The 21932-nt window shown below is 40.2% G+C and overlaps 1 protein-coding gene across 11 annotated transcripts in view; it reads right to left on the minus strand.

Moving 5' to 3' along the window:
* The window catches only part of ATP11C (ATPase phospholipid transporting 11C), a 217303-nt gene that overhangs the window by 42650 nt on the left and 152721 nt on the right, over positions 1-21932 (minus strand). For all 11 annotated transcript variants that reach the window (XM_032268320.1, XM_032268311.1, XM_032268316.1 and 8 more), the window contains exons 14-20: positions 21012-21163; positions 19986-20057; positions 17951-18024; positions 15641-15744; positions 15025-15206; positions 7234-7497; positions 1477-1651 (exon numbers count right to left, since the gene is read on the minus strand). In XM_032268320.1, the coding sequence (XP_032124211.1) occupies positions 1477-1651; positions 7234-7497; positions 15025-15206; positions 15641-15744; positions 17951-18024; positions 19986-20057; positions 21012-21163 (1023 nt within the window). The remainder of the gene's footprint in view (positions 1-1476; positions 1652-7233; positions 7498-15024; positions 15207-15640; positions 15745-17950; positions 18025-19985; positions 20058-21011; positions 21164-21932) is intronic.

Consider the following 21932-nt stretch of genomic DNA (forward strand, 5'->3'; position numbering starts at 1 on the left):
GAGGATTAAACCACAAGTGGTGGCATAATCAAGGTGGAAGAAGCAGCATGGGGTCAGGAATTCATATACCTCCCTGACAATGAAGCAGTCAGAACCCAGGTGAACAATTTGAGCAGCATACACTGAATGTAAGGGAAAAAAAAGAGGTTGCTTTTGCAGGCAAACCTCTGACTAAGGGGACAGATACTTTTGGATAGTGTGTTCTGGTTGGATATGAGAGCAATCAGAGGCCATATCACGCCAGAGAAAGGAGTGATAGCGGACACAACGCACAAAATACATAGAGACATGTTAAGGGACAACAATGGGGAGCCCCATGTACGACCTTCAGTCAACTGCCCTTCATCCTGAGAGACTGTGAAACTACTGAAAGTGTCTGAAAAAGAATATATGATGGTAAGAGCTGTGTTTTAACAAGATTAATTTGGGAGTGTGGAGGGATTAAAAATGGATGGGTGAAAGCAAGGAGACTAGTGAGGAGACTAAATCAAATAGTCTATGTGTAAAGTCACAAGGGCTTGGACTAGTCGGGCAGTAAAAGGTTTTGAAATACGGCATCAAAATGAGACCTATGACAAAAGCTAGGACCAATAGGACATGGTGTCTATATGTAGAGGAAAAGGAGAAGGATCAAAGGTAGTTTTGAGACATAGGGAACAAGAGAAAAATAACACTGGTAACAAGAGCAATATAAAAGAAAAACCAAACTGGTCTGAGGAAGAACATTTTAAGATCTGTGTTGGACACTAGAATTTTTGTGACAGTAGGGAATCCATATAGAGTTGTCTAGCAGACAAGTAGAAATAGGAGACTTAATGTCAAGAAAAAGTCAGGGCCACACATTTATCAATGGGAGTCAGAGAAATAGATGTGCTTATCCAGTGAGAGACCATAAAGTTGAAAGTGGAGAAAAAACTTTGCCCTAGAAAAAACAGATAATTAGGGAGAAAATAGACAATGGGACAAAATAAAAAGCCACTAAGTTGACAAATAAAATGTCAGGACCACGGACCATCACAGAAACCATGAAAGGATAATTTTAAGGAGGATATAATTGATGATGTCAAGTGCTAAGGAGAAATGAGAAAGAGAATGGAAGACTACACAAGGGATGGGCCAGGTCTACCTGCGGGCAAGCCAATGGAGTAAGAATAGCAGAAAGAACACACAGAGCTAATGTCATACGGGGTCTAGGAGCAGTGGCAACAAGCACAAAGCACTCATCAGAGAAAAAAGTCTGGAAGGTGAGGAATTGGGACAGCCAGACTGAGGGGACAGCAAGATACAGCATAAATTTAATTCGAAATGGGAAAAGACTTCTGAATCTGATTACAAAAAGAAAGAAGCCTGGGAGGAAGAAATTAGATGGTAATAATGGCCCTTTGAAGAAGAAATAATTTTTTTTAAAAAATAAACATTTGCACATATGTGTATAGAAATATCCAGAATGGAACGTTAACTAATGTTCACAGTTACCTGGGCTTTCTGTAATGGTGCCATCCGACAGCAGAGCACTGCAGTACACTTCATACATATTTGTAGGAAAATGCTTTTGTAATTGTTTGAACTAGAGTCTTGACTGGAATTTAGTATGAGTGACAATGTGGAGCCATCTATGATTAATCCATATTCCTGATGTTCTGTCCATGCTCTGAAAAAGAAAAACAATGCTATGTTTGGATCTATTATACATTTCTATTTAGGATCCAGATTTTATAAACCACAAAGGGGGCTGTTCCAGGTAAGAGGAGTCATCAGTCTGGTTCCTTGACCTTTTCACTCTAAAGAAGCAAGGGCCTCTAATAATGGCACAACAGTGACTTGCAATCCTACCTTTGAGACCCAAGCTGCACATATAGATGACTGTAAGTTCCAAAAGGTCAACTTGGTGAGGCCACATTTCCCAGTTATTTAACCAAACAAGCATCTAAGCGTTGCTGTAAAGGTACTTTGTAGAGGTGATAAAAGTCCACAAGCAGTTGATTTCAAGTAAGAGAGATCATCCTAGATAACTAGAGTGGGCCTGATTCAGTCACTTGAAAGGTTTTAAGAGAAGCGCTGAGACTTCCTAACGCAGTAGCCTTAGCTTCTTCCTGAGATTTTGCATTTCTGTCCAGTGACAATGGAGCTGCTATTCTATAGATGAAACTTTGAATAGTGAGGGCCTCATATAACTCATCACTCCTTTATTCTATATTCCTTCAGTGTATACTGCTAATACCATAATATTGTATACTTATCCATATTTTGCTGCATAATTTTATTCACTAAATAAAGAGATGTCAATGATTGTGTTCTCTTTCTTTGCTCCCCTACTCATATATTAATAGCTTACTTTTGGGGCTGAAAACAGCAACTCAATAACCAATGAAGAAATATTTGTGAACACCAACTATAAGTTCACTATATAGAGGAATACAAAGAATTACTGACTAATCTTTTTATGGAGAATAGAAAATCTCCTTACAGTGATGGAAGCATACATGAGAGAACATACCCAACCAAACAAGATATTCAAGTTAATGCTCAGTTATTGAGACACATCCACACAGAAAATAGTGAATTCTCTGTGAAGTGTGGTATATAAAGTAGGACTTGAAAGACAAGGAGGAGGTCAAGTAATAGAATGTATGTTGGGGTGCACTGGAAAAGCACATTGAAAAGGTCCCTTAAGGCTTTTGGTGTGGCCTGAATCTGTGGGTAATAGAGAACCACCAAAGGTTTCTGAGCAGAACTGTGATAGGGACAGTACTTCACTTAAAGATCATTCATCTGGCAGAGGGGCTTAAGGGATTTCATGCATGAGGTACTAGGCCTCTAATGCGGGGCACTAGTAGTGAAAATGGGAGTATGAATAAGGCTTGGGGGCTGATTTGAAGGGGAAAGGGCAAAGGAGCAGAAGCCAGCAAAGGTGATGCTATGAGTCTGAACCCTGTGTAAGTAAGCAGAGAAAAGACTAAGCCCTACTCCACACAGATAACCAGGAAGATGGGTTGATCTGAGACAGTGATAGAATGCAAAGTTTTCCTTAAGCTCTGGCTTTTATAGAAGTCCCTTCGGGGCTGCTGAATGGTGCTACAGACTGAATTGTGTTCCCCCGCAAATTCGTATGTTGAAGTCCTACCCCCAATGTGATTGTACTTGAAGATAGCACCTTTAGGGGGTGAGGCCCTCATAATGGGATTTTTGTCTGTTATAGGCTGAATTGCATTCTCCCAAGATTCCTCTGTTGAAGCTCTTAACTCCCAGTGTTGTGTTATTAGAAGGTAGGGCCCTTGAGAGGTAACTGGCTGATGTGATTTGGCTACGTCCCCACCCAAATCTCAACTTTAATTGTACTCCCAGAATTCCCATGTGTTGTGGAAGGGACCCAGTGGGAGGTAACTGAATCATGGGGGCCAGTCTTTCCTGTGCTATTCTTGTGAGAGCTGAATGATGTCTCATGAGATCTGATGGGTTTATCAGGGGTTTCCACTTTTGCTTCTTCATTTTTCTCTTGCCACTGCTACATAAGAAGTGCCTTTTGCATCCTGCCATGATTCTTAGGCCTCCCTAGCCATGTGAAACCATAAGTCCAATTAAACCTCTTTTTCTTCCCAGTCTCAGGTATGTCTTTATCAGCAGCACGAAAACAGCCTAATATAGTAAATTGGCACCAGTAGAGTGGGGCATTGCTGAAAAGATACCTGAAAATGTGGAAGTGACTTTGCAACTCAGTAAGAAAGAGGCAGAGGCTGGAAAAGTTTGGAAGGCTCAGAGAAGACAGGAAGATGTGGGAAAATTTGGAACCTCCTAGAGACTTGTTGAATGGCTTTGACAAAAATGCCGATAGTGATATGAACAGTAAGATTCAGGCTGAGGTGGTCTCAAAATGAGGAACTTGTTGGGAACTGGAGCAAAGGTGACTCGTTACGTTTCAGCAAAGAGACTGGCGGTGTTTTGCCCCTGCCCTAGAGATTCGTGGAACTTTGGACTTGAGAGAGATGATTTAGAGTATCTGGTGGAAGAAATTTCTAAGCAGCAAAGCATTCAAAAGGTGATTCAGGTGCTGTTAAAATCATTTCATTTTAAAAGGGAAACAAAAGCTCAGGAAAATTTGCAGTGTGACCACGTAAAAGAAAAGAAAAAACCCATTTTCTGAGAAGAAATTCATACCAGCTGCAGAAATATGCATAAGTAGCAAGGAGCCTAATGTTAATCCCCAAGACCATGGGGGAAATGTCTCCAGGCCATGTCAGAGACCTTCACAGCAGCCCCTCACATCACAGGCCTGGAGGCCCAGGATGAAAAAGTGGTTTCATGGGCCAGGCCTAGTGTCCCCATGCTGTGTGTAGCCTAGGGATTTGGTGCCCTGTGTCCAAGCTTTTCCGGCCATGGCTTAAAGGGGCCAACGAAGAGCTTGGGCCATGGCTTCAGAGGGTGGAAGCCCCAAGCCTTGGCAGCTTCCACATGGTGTTAAGCCTGTGGGTGCATAGTCAAGAACTGAGGCTTGGGAACCTCCACCTAAATTTCAGAAGATGTATGGAAATGCCTGGGTGCTCAGGGAAAAGTTTGCTGCAGGGATGGTGCCCTCATGGAAAATCTCTGCTCAGGCAGTGCAGAAGGGAGATATGGGGACAGAGCCCTCACACAGAATCCCTACTGGGGCACTGACTAGTGGAGCTGTGAGAAGACGGCCAACATCCTCCAGACCCCAGAATGGTAGCTCCACTGATGGCTTGCACCACGCACCTGGAAAAGACACAGCCCCTCAATGCCAACCTGCAAAAGCATCCAGGAGGGAGGTTATACCCTGTAAGGCCACAGGGGCAGAGCTGCCCAAGACCATAGGAATCCACCTCATGCATCAGCATGACTTGGATGTGAGACACAGAGTCAAATTTTGGCTGGATTTCGGGCTTGCATGGGCCCTGTAACCCCTTTGTTTTGGCCAATTTCTCTCATTTGGAATGGCTGTATTTATGCAATACCTGTACCCCATTCTATCTAGGAAGTAACTAGCTTGCTTTTGATTTTATACAAGCTCATAGGCAGAAAGGACTTGCCTTATCTCAGATGAGACTTTAGACTGTGGACTTTTGGGTTAATGCTGAAATGAGTTAAGACTTTGGGGGACTGTTGGGAAGATATGATTGGTTTTGAAATGTGAGGACATGAGATTTGGAAGGGCCAGGGGTGGAATAATATGGTTTGGCTGTGTCCCCACCCAAATATCAATTTGAATTGTATCTCCAAGAATTCTCATGTGTTGTGGGAGGGATTCAGAAGGAGTTAATTGAATCATGGTGGCCGATCTTTTCCTGCACTATTCTCGTGACAGTGAATTAACTCTCACGAGATCTGATAGGTTTATCAGGGGTTTCTGCTTTGGCCTCTTCCTCATTTTTCTCTTGCTGCCACCATGTAAGCAGTGCCTTTTGTCTCCTGCCATGATTCTGAGACCTACCCAACCATGTGGAACTCTAAGTCCAATTTAACCTCTTTTTGTTCCCAGTTTTGGTATGTCTTTAACAGCAGTGTGAAAACAGACTAATACACTGACTTTAGATGAGTTAATGAAGGTGGGGCCTCCATGATGGGATTACTGCCCTTATAAGAGGAAGACACAGCCTGGGCGTGGTGGCTCATGCCTGTAATCCCAGCACTTTGGGAGGCTGAGGCAGGCAGATCACCTGAGGTCGGGAGATCGAGACCAGCCTGACCAACATGGAGAAACCCCGTCTCTACTAAAAATACAAAAAATTTAGCCAGGCGTGGTGGTGCATGCCTATAACTCTAGTTACTCAGGAGGCTGAAGCAGAAGAATTGCTTGAACCTGGCGGGCAGAGGTTGTGGTGAGCTGAAATCATGCCATTGCACTCCAGCCTGGGCCACAAGAGTGAGACTTTGTTTCAAAATAAAAAAGAGGAAGAGACAACAGAGCTCTGTCTGCTATGTGAGGACACAGGAAAAGGGCAGCCATCTGCAAGTCAGAAGAGAGCCCTCACCAGAAACCAACCATGCTGACACTCCAGTAACAGAACTTTAGCCTCCAAAACTGTGAAAAATAAATTTCTGCTTTTTAATCCACCCAATCTATCGTATTTTGTTATGGCAGCCCAAGTAGACTAAGACAAAAGGAGAAGTAAAATACACATATTTTGGACTGTCTTTATTAGCACCACTTGGCTAATGGAAATGTTTCTCATAGGCAATTAATAAAAACCTATTTATTCTCACTGATGCCCAAGTACTAGAACAACAGCTGTTTTAAAATTGGCCATAGCCTCATGAATGTGGGCTATTCATTTTTAAAGTTTGTTTAAATATTAGAGATGAGTATACAGATATAGCATAGTTGTTATAAGCAAGGTATCTGGAATTAGATAGACTTTCTGAACTCCTTCTTAGCTGTGTGATCTCTATCTGTAAAATGAAGAAAATACAGTTGCCTAACTGGGTTGTTAATGAAGATTAAATGACAATTATCATACAAAGCCCTTAACACTGTTTCTGGAACATAAAGTGTGCTCAAGAAATTAAAAATAATATTGCTTAGGGATATTTCGAGTTAGTACAGACACATCCCATGGCATTCCAAAAAAGGAAATCAATTTGCTTATGGCCAAGGTAAATTTAAGTAATTGGTTTAGACAAGGCTGACCCTTGGTCAATGGGAAGTATAAAAGATATATGTCTGGGAATTGAATTATTGTGTATCAGTGGCTTTCCCTGACACCTTTATGTTCCACAAATTCTTCCTAGTTCAAAGCAGAGTCAAAGCGGCCATGTCCTCTAAATAAAGTGGCCATGTTAACAAGTATTTGGTTCCCTTTGGAGGTGCAGGGTATAAAAATGCACATAAAATGGCTCCAGAACCTCAAAATGCATGAAAATTGTCATAGAGATTGATTTTATTACATTCAATTTAAGAGACTGTGAAAGCAATATTTTTTTCTTAACATGGACCAGGCCATAATATCAACATTGAACACCTAGACTGTAAACATCTAAAAATTGAGCTGTTTTTCTAAACCTTCAGAAATGTGCAGTTTTAAGTTAAAAGATAGGTGGAAAGTGCCAAATAATCTGAAATGGGCCATCAGTCAAGTCCTCAGGGACGATTTTAACTTATAACGATAACACCGGCAAATAGAAAATCATAAATTACAGAAAGTAAAGCCTTGTATATACACAGCTGTGATTTACATCTGCACCAATGTCTACATATAAGAAACTGATGTACTTTCTTACTTTTTAAGGCTTCTAGTGCTTTTAGGAAATTCATGCAGCAGTTTCTTACGATATTCTATCAATAATTCATGTAATCGATCTTCTTTTCTTTCACTTTCTTCAATGGTTTTTGTGGTTAGTTCTAAGAGCTCGGTGTTGGTTTGGAAAAGGCGGCAGGCATAGCACGTGGATTTAGCTGTCTCCATCTTGTCCCCAGTGAGCACCCAGACTTTCAGGCCTGCTGCATGCAGAGCTTCAATGGTCTCTGCAGCTTGATCTTGTAGCCTGGGAACACAAAAGAAACCTGTGATTTCCTAAAATTCCTGACAAAGATTCTACAGAAAGCCTTGTTAAAGACAGTATTTTTTATAATTCATAGCAGTTCTAGAGTCCTGACACCTTATCATGGTTGGCTTTCATAAACATCCCCTACTCATTCCGAGTGTTGTCTCTGGCATAGTTTCACTTACTAAATTTTAAACAATGAGGTTCTGAAAAGTTTGTGACACCTCAAAGTAACTGGTATCCAATGGCAGAATTGAGTATCATCATTCTAAGCTAAGATGTTCAGAAAGATTTGTACTCACTGTCACTTTAGCATATTTCATTGCTATATCTAACCATACCAATACTTAACATCACTTAACATCATTAAAAGTATAAAGGGCCAAAGATTCTAATCAGATAATGAGGGAAATTAGTGAATCCCTATCCCTGAGGAGCTTTAAGAACAGGAACATGAGTTTTGAAGATGGCTGACTAGGGACGTCAGATGCCAATTGTCCTCATAAAAAAGATCAAAGTTACTGGTGAATGGACATGTTCTGAACTAAAAACTGCAGGAAAAGAGCCAGGACCTGTTGGAGAGCCCGAAAGAGGAAGCTGGGATACAGAAAAGGAAAGTAGCGAGAGTCTGGCAGAGACTGACCCCCGAAGAACTCAGAGCCCCAAGTAAAGGGTAGGTGGAAATGGTTCTCTGCTTCCCTGACCTTGTGACAATCTCCTGACTATCAAACTGCTGGGATACCCCTCTGCCCTCCTTACCTAAAGTAATGCTGTCAGTGGTGATACAGGAACTTCACAAGGACAGCGATCTGGGTGGCCAGCTCATGCAGGCATCTCAGTACTTCCCTCAGACCAAAACTTAGACAGTGGGAACCATTCTGTTGGTGTGCTGTGATGGGCCAATGCCCTACCTAGGGGAATCTCTGCCCTTGCATTATCACACCATCAATCCCCAGCAAACATACTCCACAACCCACTCTGACTTTGGCAAGCTCAGGGGGATCAGCGAGTCCACAGAGAGCTAGGGGACTCCTAGAGATCTATCTCTCGGCATGGAAGGCCCCTAAGGGGGAGGTTACAGCCCACCAAGGACCCTCCTGGGACAAAGGAAATGTGGACACAGTGACAATCACTGAAGGGGGTAGCACTGACGGCCAAGAACAGTCATGAAGAGGGGACATTTCCCACTGCGCCCACCCTCTGTACACTGTTGTTGACGCAGCCTGCAGTGGTTCTTCCCAGTGGAGGGTGGCACACATGTACCTGGAGAAACTTTTCACACTTTTCGCAGTAGCTCCACCTCTGCTGAAAATGAGCTCGTGCCAATTGGGCTTACACAAAGGGCAGGACCCAACTCCCACTCCCTACACAGAGTAGCAACATCCCAGCAATGGACAGGTAAGCTGCAGAGTTGTCTGCTTTGAACATGGGGGAAAGGCTTGGCCAAAGCCCATTTGGGTGGCAACCACCAGAGAGGTGTATTCATGGTCTGCAGCCACACTGTGACCAGGAACCAAAGGATAAAGTCTATATGAACTGAAGGTTGTGAGCCCTATGACAGGGCATAATAGAGAAGCAGGTCATGTTCCTACCTGCACAGGATGAGGAGCTGGTACACCCCTCCTCGTTTCTTCCCCCAAGACCTTGGCATACCCCAATAGGATCTCCACCCCTTGCCCCCATCCTCCCCTCAGGGTAGGTGTTTCCACCCATCAATCAGCCTACCAGAGGAAGAACTGACTCTTACTCTTAAGCTCCACCTACTGGACTGAAGCCTGAACTGCACCACCAAATAAATAACTTACTGTCAGAAGGGCTTAGTGCTAGTACACATGACACGCTTTCTGACACCCTTAGCCCTGCGGGAGGCAGTGTGTTGACCCTTGCATTCCATACCTCACTACAACAATCAGCATCTGAGAAAGCCACTGCACTGAAGCTATCCACAACCAAGGAAACCACACAGAGACTTGCCCCACTGAAAGCACCCAGAAACAAAGCCAAACAATCATACACAACATATAACACAGTCATATCCTCAAGGGAAAAAAGTATTGAAAAATAAAAATGTTTCATCCAAACTACAGCAAATTAAAAAATAAGAAGCGACAGATCCCTCAGATGAGAAGGAATCAGTGTAAGAACTGTGGTGGTACGAAAAGTCAGGTGTCTTGACACATTTAAAGGATTGTACTACCTCTGTAATACAGGCTAAACAGAATCAAAACTCTGAAGTGACAGATAAGGAATTCAAAATATGGATTGCAAGGCAACTCAACGAGATCCAAGAGAAAGTTGAAACCCAACACGAAGAAACCAGAAAAATGATTCAGGATATGAAAGACAGCTATAATAAAACAAACCAATTAGAACATCTGGAAATGAAAAATTCACTAAATCAATTTCAAAATATACCTGGAAGCTTTAACAATAGAGTAGACAAAGCAGAAGAACTGCAGAGCTTGAAGAGTAGTCTTTCAAATTAACCCAGTCAGATTAAAAAAATAAATTAAAAAACACAAGCAAAGTCTTTGAGAAACATGGAATTATGTAAAGCAACAAAATCTATAACTTCTTGGCATTTCTGAGAGAGAAGAAAAACAGGCAACATGGAAAACATATTTGGGGAATAATTCAGGAAAACTTCTTGAACCTTGCTCAAGATCAACATGCAGATATAAGAAATTCAGAGATCAATGGTGATATGCTACACAAGATGACCTTCACCAAGGCATATATAGTCAGACTACCCAACGTTAACAGGGAAAAAAAAATCTTAAAGGCAGCTAGATTCAAAAAAAAAAAAAAAAAAAAAGGAAAAATTACCTATAAATGAAATACCATCAGACTAATAGCTAATTTCTCAGCAGAAACCTTAGAAGACAGAAGATTGGGGATGTATTTTTACCCCTTTTTTAAAAGAAACAAAGTCTCAATCTGTCACCTAAAGTGAGCTGCAGTGACAGCTCACTATAACTCCTGGGTTCAAGCAATCCTCCCACCTCAGCCTCCCAAACAGCTGGGACTACAAGTATGTGACACCACGCCTAGTTTTCTAAAAAATTTGTAGGCGGGTCTCACTATCCTGCCCAGGCTAGCTGTGAGCTCCCAGGCTCAAATGATCTTCCAACCTCAACTTCTCAAAGCACTGGATTACAGGTATAAGCCACCATACCTAGCCTTTAGCCTTCTTAAAGAAAAACAACTGCAGCCAAGAATTCTATATACTGCTAAACTAAGCTTCCTAAAGGAAGGAGAAATAAAGAGTTTTTCCCAGACAAGCAAATGCTATGGGAATCTGTCACCACCAAACCTATCCTATAAGAAATGCTTAAAGGACCTCTAAACACAGGCACAAACAGATGATATTTGCTACTATAAAAGCATATGTTAGTAAAAAGCTCAAAGATCCTATAAAGCAATTATATCCTTGAGACTACAAAACAATTAACTAACAGTACTAACACAGGAACAAAACTTCACATATCAATATTAACCTTGAATGTAAATTGCCTAAATGCTCTACTGAAAAGACACAGACTGGCACACTGAATACAAAAATACCATCTGTTAGGCCGGGCGTGGTGGCTCACACCTGAAATCCCAGCACTTTAGGCCAAGGCAGGAGGATCACCTGAGGTCATAAATTTGAGACCAGCCTGGCCAAAAAGGTGAAACCCCGTCTCTACTAAAAATACAAAAATTAGCTGGGCATGGTGGCGGGCGCCTGTAGTCCCAGCTACTCAGGAGGCTGAGGCAGGAGAATCATTTGAACCTGGGAGGCACAGGTTGCAGTGAGCCGAGATCATGCCACTGCACTGTAGCCTGGGCGACAGAGTGAGACTTGGTCTCAAAAACTTCAACAGACTCATCTCAGGCATAATGACGACCACAAACTAAAACTAAAGGGATGGAGAAAGATCTATCATGCAAATAGAAAACAAAAAAGAGCAGGGGTTGATCTTCCTGTATCAGCTAAAACAGACTAAGCCAACAACAGTAAATAAAAAGGCAGGAATTCTATAATAAAAAGGGATTCAATTCATCAAGATTTAACTAACCTAATATATAGGGACCCAACATCAGAGGGCCCAGATTGATAAAACAATCATCCATAGAGACAGAGAGCCATACAGTAATATTGAGGGCGGATTTTTTTTTTTTTTTTTTTTTTTTTTTTTGGGGCAGAATCTCACTCTGTTGCCATGCTGGAGGGCAGTGACGCGATCTCAGCTCACTGGAACCTCTGTCTCCTGGGTTCAAGCGATTCTCGTGCCTCAGCCTCCCCAGTAGCTGGGATTACAGCCATGTGCCACCACATCCAAATTTTTGTATTTTTAGTAGAGATGAGGTTTCCCCATGTTGGACAGGATATTCTCAATCTCCTGACCTCGTGATCCCCCCACCTTGGGCTCCCAAAGTGCTGGGATTAAAGGTGTGAGCCACCATGCCTGGCCAATATTGGGGGATTTTAAGACCCCAGTGATAGCACAAGACAGATTATCGAGGCAGAAAAATAACAAAGAAACTCTGGACTTAAACTGGACTCTTGACCAAATAGAACTAATAGACATTTACAAAACAGTCCACTCAACAACTACAGAATATACATTTTTCTCATCTGTGCATGAACATTCTCTAAAATTGATCACACGCTTAGTCATAAAGCAAGTCTCCTTAAATTCAAAATCATATCAAACATCTTCTCAGAACAGAGTGAAATAAAATTAGAAATCAATAACAAGGGGAACTCTCAAGACCACACAAGTACATATAAACTAAATAACTTGCTCCTGAATGACTTTTGAGTAAATAATGAAATTAAGGCAGAAATGTAAAAAAAATTGAAACAAATCAAAATAGAGACACAACATACCAAAATTTATAGGGTATGTCAAAAGCAGTGTTAAAAGTTTACAGCACTACTAATTGCCTATATCAAAAAGGAAGAAAACTCTCAAATGAACAACCTAATGTTACACCTAAAAAACTAGAAAAACAAACCAGACCCAAAGCTAGCAGAGGAGTAACAAAGATCGTGGCAGAACTAAATTGAGACCAAAAAAATCATACAACAGATTAATGAAACAAAAATGAAAAACAAACAGACTAGTAGCTAAATTAAGAAAAAGAGAGGATTCAAATAAGCACAGGTGTAATCAGAAATTACAAAGGTGACATTACAACTGATACCACAGAAATACAAAAGATCCTCAGAGACTATTATGAACATGTCTATGAGCATGAACTGGAAAACACAGAGGAAATGAATAAATTCCTGGAAATATACAACTTCCCAATATTGAACCAGGAGGAAAAGAACCCTAAGCAGACTATTATTTGAGACTCTGTCTCAAATAATAAGCTATGAAATTGAATCAGTAATATTAACAGCAGAATTCTATCAAATGTATATAAAGAAAAGTTGGTACCAATCTTACTGAAACTACTCCAAGAAAAATCAATGAGGAGGGATTCCACCCTAACTCATTCTGCAAAACTAGTATCATCCTGATATCAAAATCTGGCAAAGACACAATAAAAAATGAAAACTACAAGCTGTTATTCATGATGAACACAAATGTAAAAATCCTCAACAAAATATTAGCAAACTGAAACCATCAGCACATCAGAAAGATAACTCATCACGATCAAATGGGTTTTATTCCTGGGACGCAAGGATGGCTTAACATATGCAAATCAATACATGTAATTCACCACATACACAGAATTAAAACAAAAATTATATGTTCATCTCAATAGATGCAAAAAAAAAATTCAATAAAACTTGACATAACTTGATGTTAAAAACAATCCCCTGAGAACAAACTAGGCATTGAAGAAACATACCTCAAAATAATAAGGGTCCTACATGCAAACCCACAGCCAACACCATACTCAATGTGCAAAAGTTGAAAGCATTTCCCCTAAAAACTGGAACAAGACAGGGATATCCACTCTTACCACTCCTGTTTAACATAGTACTGGAAGTCCTAGCCAGAGCAATCAGGCAAGATTGCTGGAATACTATGCAGCCGTAAGAGTGAAATCATATCCTTGGCAGCAGCATGGATACAGCTGGAGGCCAGTATCCTAACTGAAATAACTCAGAGGCAGAAAATCAAATACTGCATGCTCTTACTTATAAGTGGGAGCTAATCAATAGGTATACATGGACATAATGAGGGAAATAATAGACAACAGGGATTCCAAAAGGGGGAAGACAGGAGGGGAATGACGGTTGAAAAAGTACCCATTAAGTATTATGTTAATATCTTAGGTGATGGGATAAATAGAAGCCCAAATCCCAGCATTACACAATATAACTACGTAACAAACCTGCGTGTGTACTACCTGAATGTACAACCCCTGACCCACCCTCCAAAAAAAGAGGAATGCCAACCATCCTGAATGAGAATTTAATTATAATACTTATAGGAAAGGATAGAAAAATGACACTTTCCTCTGGGTTTCTTTTGGCCACAGAATAATAATGAAATTCGACTAAATGAATTTCATTAGAATTTCAATACCTTTTAATGTGGTTGAATATATGTTTGTAACTTTTTATTTAAGTCTTATAATTTTCATATATAATATTTAGAAAATTCAAAAAATATTAAGAATCTAAAAATTATTTCAAGCAGATCAATGGCAGTGTCCTGCAATCGTGTCTGAAAAAGCTGAGCCTGTAAGTTAAAAGCATATTATTTTAAAGTATGCAGGCCAGGCCAGTGGCTCATGCCTGTAATCCCAGCAGTTTTGGAGGTCAAGGCAGGAAGATTACTTGAGGCCAGGAGTTCAAGACCAGCCTGGCCAACATGGTGAAACCCCATCTCTACTAAAAATACACAAATTAGCTGGATGTGTTGGCGTATGCTTATTATTCCAGCTAGCTACTCAGGTGGCTGCAGCACAAGAATCATTTGAACCCAGGACGCAGAGGCTGCAGTCAGCCGCAGAGGCTGCAGTCAGCCAAGATTGTGCCACTACACTCCAGCCTAGGCGACAGAGCAAGACTCTGTCAAAAAAAAAAAAAAAAAAGCAAAATTAAATTAAATTAAATCAAATAAGTAAATAAAGTATGTAAAAACATACTCTGGTCTGTTGAACTAAGCTAGAGTAACCTCTCATGCTGTTCACTCTACCTTAAATTTCCTTTCTGCTCATCTGTCTCTCAAAGCTTACCCCTTCACCTAGGCACCAGTACAAAACAATGGCTATAGTACCCTTCCCTACACATGCCAAGACTATTTGATAATATGTGCATAAATACATGAATGACTTAGTAAATAGCCAAAAGACCTTAGTGATAACTGATTCATTCTTCTAGGTTAAAAATCATTCCTACTAATAGTTCAAAATCTGGTGTAACTTTTCATACTTGCTATAATAAATCTTTAAACCCACTTAAACAATAAAACTAAACTAAAGATTTAAAACATTGAGATTAAATTACTAATCTGGGACAGATCACACCCAAACTGATTGGTCACTAAAATAATTAGAGTATCATTTTCTAGTTACTTGTCTTCAACTGCAGTGGCTCCAATTAAATTCATATTTGTCTCAATATCATCAAAAACTTTTTCCATTTTTTCTTCTCTGTCTTGTAAGGCCATTTTTGCTTCTATGAGCTGTCTGTTAATTCTTTCATAATCATCTGGAGCAATTTCTTTGAAGGCTACACAGAGTGTCCGATACCCATCCTAGGAGTAAAGTAGGAGATCTGTAGTTATTCTCATAATAATTGAAAAAAAAAAACCCATACTCTGTAAATGCTCTTGCTTCAGCTATATGTACAAAAGAGAAATTCTGACACATATTTAGTTTATAAAAGTGAACAAATTACAACTGAAAAGGTCACATTCAATTAGGTTCAGAAAAAGGAAATAACAGTTCTTTTAACAAAGGTTGCTGAAAAGTCTTTAAGGCTGTAAATTCTGACCAGAAACTTGCTCTGGAATAATGTTTTATATTAAGATAAAGAAAGTAATATTATTGAATCCCCAAATACAAAACACAGACCACAAAAACATGCTAAAATGTATTTAAGCTGTCATTTAAACAGAAATCCAATAAACACAGTCATCTTCTGAATTTCTCTGCTTACTTATTGGTGGGGGAAGGAATATAGGCTCACCATTGCATTACGTTCCACGTGGACTTTAGTTAACTCAATTTCATGATTCTGCACCCTGGGAAAAACTGCCGAGTCTGCTCCTTTACAAAAGAGAAGTATGTCTCCTAAAATAAAGAACCATAGTACTTGACATAGAGTTTTAAGGCCGGTATTGTGGTTTCAATAAGAGATAACTTTTAAAGTGGTCTCTCTCACCCAAGTGTTATATATTCTGAGCATGCTTTGCAATACTCGCCCAAATGAAATGAGAAATCTTGGTCTTTAGTCTGTCAGAAAGGCATGCACCACCCCTACAGGTCATTATGAACACAATTAATAAGCCAGAGTTTACAATATGCACCTCTCTGTTAAAATATACTTCCTCCCACCAATTCATGGAAGGCTGGGCTTGTGTCAAGGAGGTGCATCTGAATTCCTTCTGAAAATGTATGCTAGGTGCAGTGGCTCACACCTGTAATCCCAGCACTGTGGGAGGCCGAAACAGGAGGATCACTTAAGCTTAGTTCAAGACCAGCCTGGGCAACACAGGGAGACCCTATCTCTACTAAAAATACAAAAATACAAAAAAAAAAAAATAGCTGGGCATGGCGGCACGTGCCTGTAGTCCCAACTACTCGGGAGGCTAAGGCAGGAGAATAGCTTGAACTCGGGAGGCAGAGGTTGTGATGAACCAAGATCATGCTACTGCACTCTAGCCTGGGCAACAGAGCAAGACTCCGTCTCAAAAAAAAATTTAAAAATTAAAAAAATTAAAATTAAAAAATTAGCCAGGCATGGTGATACACGCCTATAATCCCAATGACTCTGGATGCTGAGGTGGAAGGATTGCTTGAGCCCAGGATGTCAAGGCTGCAGTGAGCTATGATCTTGTCACTACAGCCTGGATGACAGAGTAATACCCTCTCTCGGGTAAAAAACAAAAAACAAAAAACAAAAACAAAAACAAAAAAACCCAGAAACAAAGAAATGCAGTGAAGCCATGGCCTAGAGTATACACATGGCATCTACAGATGTCAAGAAGAAAACTTAAGCTCAAACAAGCTGAAATAATTTTGAATAAACTATATTAACTAGCTTTTAAAACATTGGCTTGATGGTTTTTACTGAAACTTGAAAATAGCTTTATAGAATGCTAGTATAAGTGCAGCTTTAGATCACTTCACACATCTAGGAAATATTCACAGTTGTGCACTAAGAGAGACACTTTATTCTTGTAAGGGAAACAATCGAGTTCAACAAAAAGTGTAGCTCTGAGGTCAACGACCTTTGTAGACAAGTTCCGCAGACATTTCACCATTTGCTGTAGAACACGTGGATGTGCAGACATAAGAATAGCAAGTATTTGAAATATTGTTTTTTTTTTTCATTTATTCTTATACATCCAAAGTGTACTCTAAAGTTCACAAAACAAACTCCATGGTCACTTACATAAAATCAATGTCATGACTTTGCAATCATACCACAAAGTATGAATAAAGTGGGATATGTTCCCCCCCAAGGATCTGTCTATATCCTCCCATTCTCACATTAAGGAATTTAGAAAATTTAATAGTAAAAAGTAAATTATTGGGAAATCAAGAATTTTTAGAAAACAAACCCCTTGGTACACCATACACACATGTATCTGAGAGCCTTTGAATAAAGCAGAAGTGCTCCCCTATGGGTCTTGCAGAATCTGAGCAGAAGGTGAACCACCATGTTGCCTCCAAAGACATGAGGGAGCCCAGGATTATGGTACCAGTTCCCCTGCAAAGGGCAAGCTTTACTCTTGTTAAACAAAGAACCTGAGCTCTGGAGTAAAACTGCAATGCCATTTCCCAGAAGCCAGGCCCTTACTCCTCTCTACCTCACCTGTTTCCAGGGAATGTCAAGCAGTAGGGGAACCAGGAAGGTCAGTGAGGGATAATAAGCAACTCCCTATACTCAAGGATCTGCTACTAGTAATCCCAGACCATCCAACCATGCTGGGTGGCTGCGTGTAAACTTCACTGGTAGACTGGTCAGTACCATGAACCACACACAAGTCATCCTTTCAGTTCCTGTTTGAATACCCAGGGCAGAGGGGTATTGTTCAGCTAACAAGAAAATGCACTTCCTGTCATAACAAGGGTTCTATCGCTAACGATTTCGTAAACTGAACATGTTCGCTTAAAAAAAATATATGAAGGCATATACAAAAAAATACTGCTTCGCCTGACTTTCACTAATCCTATGCTACTACATGAAATGATTCTCTTTCTTGAAAGAGTGAATCAACCAGTAAGCCTACAAATGAACAAAGAGAAAAATTCAAGTTTTTAAAATATGTACCTTCTTGAGTCTTCACAATTACACTCATACGTCGGCGGACAGCATCAAAGTTTAAAGTGTGAAGAAGTTCATATCTTTAAGAGAAATGAGAAAAGTAAAAATCCTAGCACATACTGAGAAAAATAAAGCACAACAGAAATATGTTAAGATATTTAAACATCTTAAATCAACAGATAGCTATCCTCTTTGCAGGAGGGTCACTGGTTGTCTACACAACTGGTACTTTCCTTTGTCTTAGAATTTCTCTGAACATAAAACATGCTGTCAGAGGACACCAGTGTTGGTTAAGTGGTATTTATAGTCCCTCACTATACTATTTAAAATGGTAAGAAGAATGACCACATAAAATGGAGGATAAAGAGCTGTCCTACCAAGCCATATTTGGAGGGGTCTAGAAATAGTCCCACTCTGGCAATTATTTTAGCAGCATTTATGTATGGAGTGCCAGGCACAGTGCTAGGTGCTGGGGAATAAAGGTGGCTCAGATTCACCTCTATTCCCCAGCACCTAGCACTGTGCCTGGTACTCCATATATAAATGCTGCTATAATAATTATCTCATTATGCTCTGTCTCCCTTATCATAAGGTGACTTGTGTAAGCCCCTTCCCTTACACAGGTCACCATATAAGGGAGACAGAGCATAATGAGATAACTACCCTTCTAGTCTCTCAAATACTATAATAAAGGCACTTATAGGAAAGATATAAGAACCCAGAAAGAAGCCATCTGAAAGTAGGCTTCCTGGAAGAGGACATGCCTGAGCTGGGTTCCACAAGGGTAATATGAGGAAGAAAGGGGGCCATGGCATTCTGGGTAGACGGAATGAGCAAAGCAACATGAGAGCACATGGCCCATGGGGGACTTGAAGTAGTTCACCAATGCCAAAAAGACTCACTGATAGGGGAATAGGAAGAGATAAAGAAAGAAAGGTAAGCAGAGGCTGGAAACACAAAAGCCATTTCAGGAATTTGGGACTGTATTATAAGAGCAAAAGAAAGCCAATGAAAGGGTTTAAACAATGGAATGACATCATGAAATTGTTCAAATGTGTTTGTGGATGGCTGAACTAATCAATGGAGAGATACAGAAGAGTTTAAATAAGAGTTGGTTATTAGAAAAAGTGAGAGGAAATATTTCCTTGAAAATAAATTAGTATTTTAAAAAGTATTTATTATATATGTTGTTTTTCGTGGGAGTGAGGGGGTCATTAGTCTTGGGGGAGTATATATGCGTAAGACATCTACAATGGCATCTGGTTTGCTGTTGGCCAGATGAGGGCACTGTTGCAGACAGACTAGAATCTAAACTCTGACAATGACCCTGGGTCCCTGTCAGTCAGACTAAGAACCTTCCTCTGGGCTTCTATGCATCTCTCTCCAAAGGGGCGCATTACCCAAGTACATATAAATGTATTACAGGTTTCTGAGATGGGTCTCAGGAGATCCTAGGGGCCAGAATGAAAGTCAGAGAAGAAATTCAAATTAATCACAAAGCCTAATTAAAATCCACCATTAAGATAAGGTGGGTTTGCTCACCGCGGTCTTTGTGGCAAAAGAGGAAATGTGAAGGCACTGGGACATCAGAGTACTTGCCCTGAGACTCACACCTGAACATCCCCAACAAGACAAAACTTCTGGTTTACAGCAAAGTTGCCTTTATTGGCTGGGCTTGCAATCCCAGAGTGATTGCTTAGATACTAGACAGCAGAATGTTTCACATATTTTCACTGATTTTTCTTGTAGCATATGTTAGAAACCTGAAATGGCATCTAATTTCAGAAACAGTCCAGGCAGACTCTCTTTCTGGCTACTGGACCCAGATGTGGACCAGATTGAAATTTCTACCTCAAATCCAAGTTTCTGCCATTCTATGTAAAATGGCTTCTACCCTAACTATATTTACATAAAACTCTGAACTGGGAGAGCAGAGTCCTGTATTTTCAGTGGCATCACTTCCTTTTCTGCCGTGCCTGAATCCATCTAAATTTCACTGTGGGGTTAAGAAATGACAAACATCAAACACAGAGCTACTTACTCTTCTATTTCTTTTCTTTGGTTCTCTACTCTCATATGTCCATTTCGATTTCCTAAAAATGTGAACCCGTACCTATCAAAAACAATAAAAAATACCTTGTGTATCTCTAAAGAATGATTTTTTTTTTTTTTTTTTTTTTTTTTTTTTTTGCGACAGAGTCTCGCTTTGTCACCCAGGTTGGAGTACAATGACAAGATCATGGGTCACTGCAACCTCCGCCTCCCAGGTTCAAGTGATTCTCCTGCCTCAGTCTCTTGAGTAGCTGAGATTATGGCTGCATGCCACCACACCAGGCTGATTTTTATATTTTTAGCAGAGACACGGTTTCACCATGTTGGCCAACCTGGTCTCAAACTCCTGACCTCAGGTGGTCCACCCACTTTGGCCTCCCAAAGTGCTGGGATTATAGGCATGAGCCACTGCGCTTGGCATAGAATGATTAATTTTCAATGGGGTTAGTCATTCTTGTTAATGCTTCTCTTCTCTTTCATATGATCTCAACATATAACTGTACTTCCTTTTCCTGGATGAGATGATAACAGAGAAAGTCAATGCCCAGCCACAATTACTGTAACCAAGGGAGAGGCCATTTGGGTTTCTGATTCTGCAGCTAACACACTGGGTGACCTTTTAGCCACTTAATTATCTTAAACCTCATGGGTAAAACTAGACTTTCAGTTCTCAAATGATGTCAAAATTGCTGGGAGTACCTCAGAAACAGCATGTGTTGTACAAAAAGTAGCCACTGTTACGTTATTTGCAAAATATAATATGAAGATTCAGACTTCTGGCTGGCATGCATAAATAGTAAGGCAAGTAATACCTACATGTCACTATTTTCTTCTTGGTCTAACTAGTCAGGGGTGGGAATTTTCCAAAAACTTTTGGCTAAAGCAGTTATGTTTTTTTATTAAATAGTAGGAGATGTACATGCTAAGGTGACTGAAGCAAACAGAAAAAACAAAATAACTTCTGTCCTCCTGTGATTTCACTTTCTTCGGAGAGGTATAAGAAAGTATACTTTACTTTTTAGCTCCTTTCACCAAAGCTATTTCATCTGGTGAAGAGGCGATATAGGTTAACTCAGCTGATTCTGTAGCTCCATCAACAGCATCATTTGTTTTGATTTCTACAGTATGACATAAACACAAGGCTCGTAGAAACAGCTCTTCTCGATTCTGTGGAATAGTAACAAAATCATGATTATTATTTTTAATTTGATCACTCAGTAACTAGACAGTGAACAGAGAAAATATAGTAATGGGACAGAATGTTATAACCTCTAGCAAACTTAGTAGTAGATATGTATAAATTCCTAACACTCAAATCAGCTATATATTCTCCTAGTACGTAACAAAGTTCCCAGTTCTCAGCTAGCATGCCCTTCTATAGGCTGTGTTAACTCATTCAGGTTATTGTAGCATCACCTAAGCCAAAGCAATGACTTCTTCATGGTCTAAAAGACTTCATTCAGTATCTAATTCACAATCTAGCAATAGCTCAAGTTCAGGGAGACTCTGGTTAATTTACCCCCTAGACACTCCTGAGACCTTAATCATTTGAACAGACATCATTCTTGAAAGAGCTTTAAAAGACAAAGAACAAAAAATTATGATCATATGGACAGGCAAGCTTTTACCCAAATGTCATTTCCCACAATTCTCTTTACCTATAAATTCTACTCGTTTACAAATTTCAGAAATGTCAGTAAAACAAGAAAGGTGAAGCCAACAATAGTTATTCTAAATTCGCTGGGTGCAGCACCTCACACCTGTAATCCCAGCACTTCACAAGGCTGAGGTGGGTCGATTACCTGAGGTCAGGAGTTCGACACCAGCCTGACCAACATAGTGAAACCCCGTCTCTACTAAAAATACAAAAAAATTAGCTGGGCATGGTGGTAGGCGCCTGTAATCTCAGCTACTTGGGAGGCTAAGGCAGGAGAAC

Source organism: Sapajus apella, unplaced genomic scaffold (assembly GCF_009761245.1).
Source record: "Sapajus apella isolate SASKATOON/1434 unplaced genomic scaffold, GSC_monkey_1.0 scaffold179, whole genome shotgun sequence".
NCBI lineage: Eukaryota > Metazoa > Chordata > Mammalia > Primates > Cebidae > Sapajus > Sapajus apella.